This window comes from Osmerus eperlanus, chromosome 7, assembly GCF_963692335.1.
Source record: "Osmerus eperlanus chromosome 7, fOsmEpe2.1, whole genome shotgun sequence".
NCBI lineage: Eukaryota > Metazoa > Chordata > Actinopteri > Osmeriformes > Osmeridae > Osmerus > Osmerus eperlanus.
The window spans coordinates 16461788-16472199 of NC_085024.1; the positions used below are offsets into that span (position 1 = coordinate 16461788).

Consider the following 10412-nt stretch of genomic DNA (forward strand, 5'->3'; position numbering starts at 1 on the left):
CTACTGACCAAGTCCTCTAAAAAAAATATATATATACCACAGACACATTTCAACAGTGCTTTTTATTAACACATTTTGGGCAGCTGTGCTCAACATAAAACATTTAATGTTTTGCATGACACATTAAGAGGCAATGCATGATTTTCATGACAGCATCAACAATAACAAACACTGATGACATTATGATCACTTGTTCATTCCAATTCCAATAGGGGTTGTTTTATATTAATTAGTTACATTTAAAATATATATTATATACAAAAGCTAACAATAAGTTGGTGGGGTGGTATAGAAATTATAGTAATTGAGCATGTGTTTATGATCCTGAGGTTGGAAAGAGTATGCAGCCTGCAGCCCAGCAGAACTTCACTTCCAGACCTTGACGATGCCATCCCTGGAGGAGGTGACAATGAAGCCCTGGGTGGTCTGGAAGGTGGCGATGTCCGTGATGATGTCATGATGGCCGACGGGGAGGGAGCCGGGCCCGCGGCGGGGAGCGTCCTCCGTGGCCCCGCTCTTCTGCTTGCTGTGGATCTCCTTATTGGATGGACACGACTGTCAGTCTCGGGGGGGGGGGACTGCTACACACTCACACTCTACACCGTTCACACACAGTAGCTACACTACGGATGTTCATGTTCCACAGACAGTTTCCCCGGTACCTGAACAACTTCGGTTCCTTCGATGATCTTGCGGTTGTAGAGGACTGAGGGGCAGTGCAGCGAGTCGTTAGCCCCTCCCGCTACGATGTAGGACCTCTCTGGGTATGCCAGGTCCCAGAACCTAGAGGAACACGGTCACACCAGTATAAAACGACCTAGAGCAGCCTCTCAATCCTGGTCCTCGGTACCCCTGAGGGCGATTGGGAAAAGGCGACCTAGAGGAACACACCAGTATTTGCTCATTGTCCACCTACCTGATTCTCATGTCTGAGCCAGCGGTGAGGAGGAGGGGGTTTCCATCTGCAGGGCTGCAGTAGATGCCATGGACACTGTGTGGAGAGGGCTACAGACGGGGAGATGGAGAGAAGGGGAGTGAGACACTGGAAGAGTGTGGATAAGGGTGAAACAGGGATGATTCACCGAAAGCCAATGGAATGTGGATGTCTAGACAAGACACTCCCTTCACAAATCACCAACCGTATCTTGCTCACTGTCTCTTTCGCGTACACACACCCACGCACATGCACACACACACACCTGCATCTCAGAGAGGGGGGGGGCAGAACTGGCCCACAAAGTGAACTTTCTGTCCCCAGTCTCCATGTCCCACATAGACACTTCATTGTTGCCTTGCACCGCTGGTAAAAAAGGTAAAAAAGTAATAGAATTAAACAAAATTATCTAGCAAAATTACTCATGTTGTACTTACATTCACATTTAGTCATTTAGCAGACGCTCTTATCCAGAGCGACTTACAGTAAGTACAGGGACATTCCCCCTGAGGCAAGTAGGGTGAAGTGCCTTGCCCAAGGACACAACGTCATTTGGCACAGCCGGGAATCGAACCGGAAACCTTCAGATTACGAGCCCGACTCCCTAACCGCTCAGCCACCTGACTCCCTCGTACTACTTGTACCGACTACTTAACAAAAAAGGAAGAGCTTTACCTGCGATGACAGATGACTGGTAGACGGGGTGCATGAGCAGCCTTCTGATTCGTGCTCGGGCTGGATGGGAGTGGTTTGAGATGGGCAGCTGGAATCGCATATCCCAGCAGGCCATAGTGCCATTGCTGGTGCCTGGATGAGATGACAGAGTAAACAAAAAGACAAGAATGAGATACTTTCAAAATATATCTTTGTTCCATATATATACACACACACACCAAGACAGAGCCAGCACTGATGCATGTCCACGGTGAAGGAGGTGATGAGGCCCAGACGCAGATCGTGATGGAGGGTCCAAGCACTGGTATTGGAGCGGAGGTCCCAGCCAACCAGAGAGCCGTTCACAGTGGCATAAGCTAGCACTGACTGAGCGCCGGAGTTAAAATGGTGGACGTCCACAACAGAGCCGTCCTCCTTCTGGTCCAGGAGCCTGTCGGGGCAACGTGTGTGTGTAGGAGGGAAAATACAGCGAGAGAGTGTGTGTGAGACATACATGCATCATGGAACAGGCAAGCTCATTTACCATGTGACCTCACCCACCCCAAATGAAATAGTTTCATCATTACCTTGACTGAAAGGGTTGAACTTTGGGTGATTTGGGGGGCTTGTTAGCTTCGATGGTTAGCAGCTGGATGGAGCCGTTGTCGGAGGCGACAGCCAGGTAGTGAGATCCCTGACAGAAGGTGAGTGTCTTCACGTTTCCCCCGAGGCGAGAATATGTCAAAACAGACCTGAGGGGGAAACCACACCATCTGTGACCTTGACCTGACACTGAGACTAACCCTTAACACAGGCTGTCATGATTGTCGTTCTGATTTACTCGTCGTTTCAAAGAAGCTGTGGACTATGAGTTCCATATGGCTGACGTTGTGTGGAGTACCGTGTGGTGGTGGTCTTGCCCTCCATCTTCTGGCTGTCCCACACCTTCACTGTGCCGTCATTGGAGGCGGTGGCGAAGATGCAGTGCTCGTCAGACACACGGATACGGTTCACGGCAGCCTTGTGCTCGTGGAGGTGAGCCACCAGGAGCCCTTTAGGGTGCCAGCCTGAATGAGGAACATTTTAGATTAACAAAAAAATATATATATATCTTTCAACCTAATTTTGTTCTAAACTAGGTTTGAAAATAAATCCACTTACGAAAACAAATCTGCCGAAATTATTAACTAAAGCATTGCAGGATACTGTGAATGTGTGATGGGGTATAACCTGACACCTAGTCTGGAGAACTTATTTTTAGACGAGAAGGACTATTTTACCCGGAGGCGGAGGCCTGCTCTCCCACTCTGCGCTCTCCATCATCTTCTTGGCCATGCGCTCGGCGCTACACTGCTCCCGCTTCTGCTGCACCAGCTGCTGCAGCTCCGCCTTGCAGGTGTTCAACCTGCGCTGGTAGGTGGAGCTGCCGGCCACAGACTGTGCCACCGCAATACTAGGGGGCGCTGGACTCTTCCTGCTCTGAGCCGCTGTCCCTTCAGGCACCTGTCAGAGAGATGGATTGACTCCTTTAAAAAGCTACAATAGGTATGTTTATTTAAGTGAAAGAAAAAAAAAAGCATTTGCCTCTATAAACTTGTTGTGTAAGCTAATGAGACCTTCTGAGAGTTGTAACCCTAACAGCTCAGTGCCAGTGGAATAGCAATGACTAATTTTTAAGCAGCCGGCTACTTTCAAGCCAATTGCCTACAGCGAGGCATGCCTTCCTCCTTAGTTTATTTTGGGAAGCAACAGTCAAAATTGAGCTGAAGGAAAGCGCAGAATTTCTGACAAGAATTGGGGACAATGTTTCATATTTGAATGTATTTTATCATGTTACCTATTGCAGCTTTAAGCGTGTGAAAACGTATCAAAGGGACCAACTAGTGTGAATGCTAAATGGGTCTTTGAAATGAAAGATGAATGATTCTTTGGGGTCAGGGCTATCACACCAGTAGAAATGTGTGGGAATGCAGCTGGGTCCAAGGACCATATGGTAACACAGATATCAGTTTCATCCTACATGGCCAAGATAAATGACTGATCCAACAAGCCAGGACTGAGGAAAGAAAAGCTCCACACTGCCACCACACAGCTGCCACCACACAGCTGCCAGCATTTTCGAAGATTAGTACACGGGTCAAAAGAGGAATGTAGACTAATCTAAATCAGACATCAAGTCTCCAAACAAATTCCTAAGGTTTCAATGACACACATCCTAAAGTGCATCGACAGGCCGTGGTTACCGTGGCGGGCTGTGGTGAGGCGGGCTCCTGAGAGCCGAACATGCTCTTCCACTCTTCGTTCATGTTGGAGTCCTGCTTGGTGTGTTTCCGGGCTGACAGAAGAGACAAAAGGATTATTTTATTTTTTTAATTAAGAGTAATAGGATAGGTTTTCCCTCAAAACCGGTTTAGTGGTTAGTACTAGGTCTTGGGTCTAATTAACTGAGTCTGAGGGAAATCTGAATGGAGCTTGAAAGGAAACATATGTTTCTAACAAATTAAAAACTACGATGACACTGATGGAGAGCTAAAGATTGAGGGGGTTGTGAACTAGCCAACTGTCTTCCAGAACATGAAAATGTTCTTAAATGAAGACATAAGGTAATGGTTTTATGGTGCTGGATTCTATGGCAGCTGGCCCTTTGTAAGTTTGAGTCTGAATTCACATGAAACTCCCAGCAAATCTACATCATATATATATATATATATTTTATCTTTCAAAAAGAAATTATCCCCACTATAACTAAAGATGATGCAAAGTCAGCATTCAGAATGCTTCTAGGTCATCCATACTAGCCAGTGCATCTACAGCCAGACTATTTAGAGGGGGGAGTTAAAACAGTCACCAGCAGTCCAACACTCTCGAATGACACTCCCATGCGACTGTAACAAACCAGCTGCAAGACAAACTCAACATTAGGGAACAGTGTGAAAGGACTCGTCATTATTTGGTGTTATTTCCACATCAAACATGCTCATCATTCAGAACCACAGTAATACCAGATGCTGAGGTGATGTAGTCTGTAAACAAAGAAAACGATCAATGATAAAAAAATGAATCTTATTTTATGTCTCAATAACAATGTGGTGTGCTGGATTAGATTTAAGATGTGTTGAGATTGTCTACGTGGTGCGGCCTACCTCTTTTGTCCTCGGTCTCCTGTTTGGGTTTGACCAGGTCCACCTGGCGTCCAGCGATGCCCAGAGTCCCCAGGTCGATCACCCCGCTCTGGGCGACCTCACCCAGGTGGCCCTGGTCCGACATGTTGGCCTTAGCCTTGTTTGACTTGAGCATAAAATCTTTGAGAGCCAGCAGCTTGTCCTCCTCCGCCTCAGTCATCCCCTGCAGGGTGTCAGGACAGGACACGAGTAACCATGTCGTCTCCACAAACTGCTCATTTTTAGCCAATCAGCGTTAGTCATTTGAAGATTTCCTCAGTGCTGATTTTGAAACGTACATTTCGTACAAACCGTCCATTACAGTTCCCTCTAAATGAATAATCAATACACCTCGTATTTTGCCCTTTATTTACATGACCTTGGTTTCCGAGTGAAACCCGTTACCTGTGAGAGCAGCTTCTTGAGCAGCTGGGCAATGGCCGGGTCGTCTGGGATGGGGCATTCTGGGATGGAGCCGCTGCGCTTCTTCTGCCTCAGCAGCAGGTGGCGGAAGAGGCTGGAGATATCTTTGGAGCGCAGAGAGTAGTCGAAGATGGAGCGACTCACCGGCTCCTTCAGCACACTCAGCAGGACTATCTCCTTATCAATCTGAAGGGGAACACAGGACAGACACTGACCAGACTGGCTTCGAGGCAGGCTAACGACACAAGGATCAAACAGGACGTTCTGGGGGTGGACTAAGGGTCAGTTCAGCACCTGGATGATGGGCTGGGTGACGAAGGGGTTGAGGTGGGGCATCAGCTTGCAGTACACATCAGCGATGTTGAGGTGCTGGGCCACCACGGTGATGAAGCCCACGGCTCCGTAGCGGATCCACAAGTTGGGGTGGCACAGGAACGGAGCTGGGGGTGGGGGAGCAGTTTATTCCCAGGTTCAGTGGATGAGGGGGAACGTAAAGGCAGTGCAGATCATCCAAACGATCACGTCAACGGCAGTTACATCCACCCTGTCCGATTTGATTCCGGGGACTCTCACCGATGTCGCTGACAAACTCGTAGATGTGAGGCTTCTGCAGCAGGCCCAGCTGGCACATGCAGGTGAGGGCGTTGAGGGCCTTGTAGATGACAAACTCCTCGGCGTCACTCAGGCCCTGCTGGAGGAGGGGCTTCAGGATGGACGAGCTCTGCCAGCCCACGTAGGCTGCCACGCCTGGACATGAGAAGGGGGGGGGGGGGGGGGTCAGACACATCTGCCCCACAGTTGTTGAGTGCCAAAATATAGCTTTAGGCAGCTACAGGTGCTTAGTCCCTCCCTCAGACCCCCCCCCCCCCCAGCCCCTCAACACAGCAGGGAACCTGACCGACAATGCTGTCGAAGAACGCGCCCCTCAGGTGCCAGTCGTTCTTGTCGTTGAGGAAGGTGATCATGTGGGAGAGCAGCACGTCGTTGGCCTTCTGCCGGCCGAAGAACACGCAGAGCCGCGTGATGCCGTTCTCCATCAGCGACTGCTTGACGATGTTCTCCGAGTCGCTCAGCAGCGTCACCACCTTCTGCTGCACCATCTCGTGCAGCGCCTGCAGCTCTGAAGGTGGGTCAGGTCGTGGGGGAAATAAAGTACATTAATGTCCCTCCAAAAGAAAAATACATTGGAGGTCGTGGGGGAAATAAAGTACATTAATGTCCCTCCAAAAGAAAAATACATTGGAGGTAAACAGGTGAGAATGTTGGAACTCTACCAATAGGGTGTTGGTAATGTAAACAACAGAATTTTATGAGCATCCTGCAACTTTCTCAGAGGTTTTTTTTCATGTACGTACAGCTGAAAAACAGACCCACAATCTGCTGTATAAATTAACAACAGACTCGCTGGAACAGAAATCTTATTACAGGAACTGTTGACAGCCTGCATGGCTGCTGTTGATTATTTTGGGAGAGAACCCTAACGGCTATGACCCGTAACACTACCTGAGTCATAGTTCTCGTTGGGGTGAAGGACTTCCTCTCCGTCCTCCCCGCTCAGGTCGTGCTCTGTGTTCAGGTTGTTCTCCTGGACGAGCTCCAGAAACCGCAACGCTGTCTCTGCTAGGTGGGCTATGTTCTCTGGAGATCGGGAGAGGATGAACAGTGAAAAGGGAGGGAGAAAGCAGGAGAACTTGCTAATAAGGTTAACTATTCCTTTGAAAAGCAAAACATGCTGTGTACTGGTTTACAGTCCTCTTCCAGTCTAGCAAGCAACGTACTGATGTGGGTCATTATGTTATACGTTTCCATTCCCTCCCCAAGCACCTGCGTATGCCAATCTGACAATGGTGGCATCATCCTGTGCCAGGTGGGCGATGCCCGGCAGGATGTACTCCGGGTAGATATTGACATCATTGCGGGGCACCTCCTTGACCAGCGCCAGCACCTTGGCCAGGGTGCGCACCGCCTGGGCGCGCACACGCGGCACGCCGTCGTTACAGAAGTGCAGCAGGTAGGGCGTGATGCGGTCAAGAAGGATCTCCACGCTCAGGCGCGGCGCCAGGTGCAGCACCAGCTCCAGCGCCGCCAGCTTGGAGTCGCAGGAGCGCAGCGTCTGCAGACAGGAAGTGATCACTGACACCAGCACCACCAAGCCCTGCTCCTCCCTGGAGCTCACCTCCACGCTGCCCCACTCCTGAGATGCTTTCTCGGCCTGCTCCGGGGAGGAGGGGGCCCCTCCACCACGCAGGTTGTGGAGGATGTTGTCCAGATCCTTCCGGATGACCAGAACACGTTCGTCTGCAGACTGGAAGGTCTCCTTGGCAAACTGGGCCATGTAGGGCTGCAGGAACGTATAGAAGATGTCTGGAAAAGCTTTGCCTCTTTGCTGCTTCAGATACTCGTCTGCTGTCAGACGCAACTCTGGCTTGCGCTGCACCATCTGAGCTACCTGTCAGACGAACAGACGAAGGCAGTGTCGCTTAGAAATGACATCAGATGGTTTTCAATTTGACTTCAAGATACTAAATGGTTGACTATTACCAGATCACGGATGCTTTGGTCCTCAATCTTCATGAGAACATGCTCTGTCTGAAAGTGTCCTTTGCGATACGCCAATAGTTGGGAGAGGTCAAATAATGGAACTCCCTCTGTGAAGAGTTCTGCAATCACACAACCTAAGAACAACAAGCATCAGTACAAGGGACTTGAGACATAATATCCATTCAAATCCCATCATTGTTTGATAGCACAACTGTTTTAGAGCAACTTGAATAATTTAAGCATCTACTGATACAGTATGAATCATTGATGAGGATAATTTCACTCAGAATAAGACTAACATACTGATTTACTTTGACTCGAGCTTGACACCACAGCTCTGACTCACACCAACATGTCTGACAAGTACCTGCAGAAAAGATATCCATGGCCTGTTTGAGCTCCCCCCGTGTCCTCTGGTGGTTGCTGGTAAGGTCCACAAGAGGGGTATTCTGGTCGCTCTCTGTAGCAAACATGCTCCCATCCACAAACCTCTCAGGAGCGATGTAGCACGTCCTTCTCCTGGACGTGTCGAAAAAGTAGTTGAAGTCAGCCGGGTTGTCCTCTGGCAAATACGTGGGCTTGAAGCTTGCAAAGTCAGTGAGCAGGACCCAGTTCCAGCTGGTCACCATCACATTTTCTGTCTTAATGTCCCCGTGGCGGACACCAGCTTTGTGAGCCTGGTCCACGGCTGTGAGGATCTGGAAGGCCAACCAGCGCTTCTCCACGCCATTGAGGAAGGGCCGTGTGCTGATGCGGTCATACAGGTTGTCCCGAACATACTGGCGGAATAAAATGGCCGCCTTCTCTGTGAGAGAAGCCTTCTGGAAGGGCAGGCAATTTTGACAGGAGTGAAGTCTGATTTTCAGCTCTTCCAGCTCCTGTTTATAGCTGGTAAGGGGCAGGGATGGGTCCTGAATGGCGAACACCTTCACCACCACCAGGCCTTCCCTGTGTTTGGCACGAGCCACCTTGAAGAAGCGGGTGCTGCCAAGTCTCTTATCATATTCGTGGTCGTGGATATCGGAGAAATAACTGTCCACCGACAAAATCTGTGAGGGGGCAATGCCTGCTAGTTGATTCCCCATAGCTTCTGTTTGCTTGACCAGAAGATTTTGTCTGCCTAAACAGTAAAACATTCATCATTACAGGAAGGAGCTGTTATTTGAAAAAAAAGACAGATTATTTCTAATAACCCCTCTTCTTTTTTTATATAACCAAAGAACATTTAGGAATGGCTGCCATTCCAAATGAGTAACGGTAAAAACGAAAATGAATAGGTTATAAAATAAGTATTATAACATTGTATTTATTTGTCATCACATTGCCCAGGCAGTACAATTAAGAACAAATAATGATATGTAAAAAGGAACACATTAATAGATCGTAGCTAGATAATCTGTAGTTCTAATGACATACACGTGATTCATGTGGTCACAATTATCGTGAATCCTTTCACTGTATAAGTAACATTAGCACTATTATGCCATAATATTATATTAAGAAAAACATAGATTCCCGATACAGTGGTCACAATGTACTGATAATGTTAAAATGTGGAATCTTTACCAGACGAACGGATGGTGTTAAAATGTTTGTTGACTTGGATATGTCTTCCTTCTCCTATTAGCTAGCTAGAGCTAGCTAGCTAGTCTGTGCTTCGCTAGCCAGCTAGTTTACTGCATAGCTATTAACAACTGCACACACATCGCTTGAATATCTGATCCAGCCCTTAGTTAAGAAGGCTTACAAACTATTTAATTTGTGTTGTTCTTTTACGGAAAATGTGTTGCTGAGTCTTCTTTTGCATTTCCTTAATAACTAGCCAGTGAGTTTGTTGTTTTCCCCTACTTCTTCTACGATATTTTTTCTTGTAGCTAACAGCTGATTAGTATGTATCCGGGTTAAAGGTTATTTGTAGTCGCCAATATTAGTGTAATAATACAACCTCTTTTTTTACTCTTAACATAACTATAATAGCTCAATGTTCATCGACATTACATCTGATAAATTATGAAAAGTTCTATGTGTTTTGAAAACTTTCTGAAGAAAGTACCAATTTCTATTTGCATTTCTTATGGTTATGTCAGGGCTTAATTTAGTTTCTTTTTTAGTATTATACTACACCATAACATAAGAAGAATACTTGTAAGATTAACTGGGCTACACATTTGTCGAATAATTCAATGTTGAATTTGACACATCATCACATCTCAATGTGAATTGAGGCCATCACATCTCAATGTGATGGCCTCAATTTTACATTTAGGAAATAATATTGATAAATATTACTATAATTCATTTGTGATTCGGTTTGTACAGCACTTCTGTTGAATGATACAAGAGAAAAATGCTTTCTTGTTTAAAAGCTAAATTGTTTAAAAAGCTGCTGTTTGACAATAACGCTCTTGGTGATCCAGTTTCTAAAAGCAGATGACCTGGTACTAAATTATACATCGTTTCTCTCACTTTTGAATTTCCCAGTATACAAAAAGACTGTTGTATTCCATGACAGTAAGCTGCAGAAGTTCCTCGGATGCTATCCTTAAAACCGTAGAGCGTGTTAGTGGCATTCTGACTGAAGGTTCCAGGCTCATGGTGAAGTGGTAATGTGAGTGGAGCCCCGCTACTGTCCAATGCCGTTGTTCGTAGTCACATGATTAACCTGCCTGATTTTATAATATAGGCTACCTGGCTGTTTT

The 10412-nt window shown here is 47.1% G+C and overlaps 1 protein-coding gene across 3 annotated transcripts; it reads right to left on the reverse strand.

Moving 5' to 3' along the window:
• Window positions 1-43: 43 nt before the first annotated feature.
• Window positions 44-9575, reverse strand: pik3r4 (phosphoinositide-3-kinase, regulatory subunit 4). 3 transcript variants are annotated; one of them, XM_062465244.1, is made up of 21 exons: window positions 9280-9575; window positions 8081-8829; window positions 7714-7847; window positions 6997-7621; window positions 6676-6810; window positions 6071-6292; window positions 5746-5919; window positions 5467-5612; window positions 5155-5358; window positions 4732-4933; window positions 4591-4611; window positions 3832-3923; window positions 2869-3091; window positions 2490-2655; window positions 2176-2340; window positions 1828-2039; window positions 1610-1741; window positions 1200-1300; window positions 917-1005; window positions 663-783; window positions 44-537 (listed from the first exon to the last, which is right to left on the reverse strand). In XM_062465244.1, exons 2-21 carry the CDS (start codon window positions 8796-8798, stop codon window positions 367-369), a joined length of 4053 nt encoding a protein of 1350 aa, XP_062321228.1. In that variant the 5' UTR covers window positions 8799-8829; window positions 9280-9575; the 3' UTR covers window positions 44-366. The 3 variants fall into 3 exon arrangements, with proteins under 3 accessions (XP_062321228.1, XP_062321227.1, XP_062321229.1); XM_062465243.1 differs by having other exon boundaries at window positions 8081-8833; XM_062465245.1 differs by lacking the exon at window positions 4591-4611 and having other exon boundaries at window positions 8081-8833.
• Between the last annotated feature and the right edge of the window lie 837 nt (window positions 9576-10412).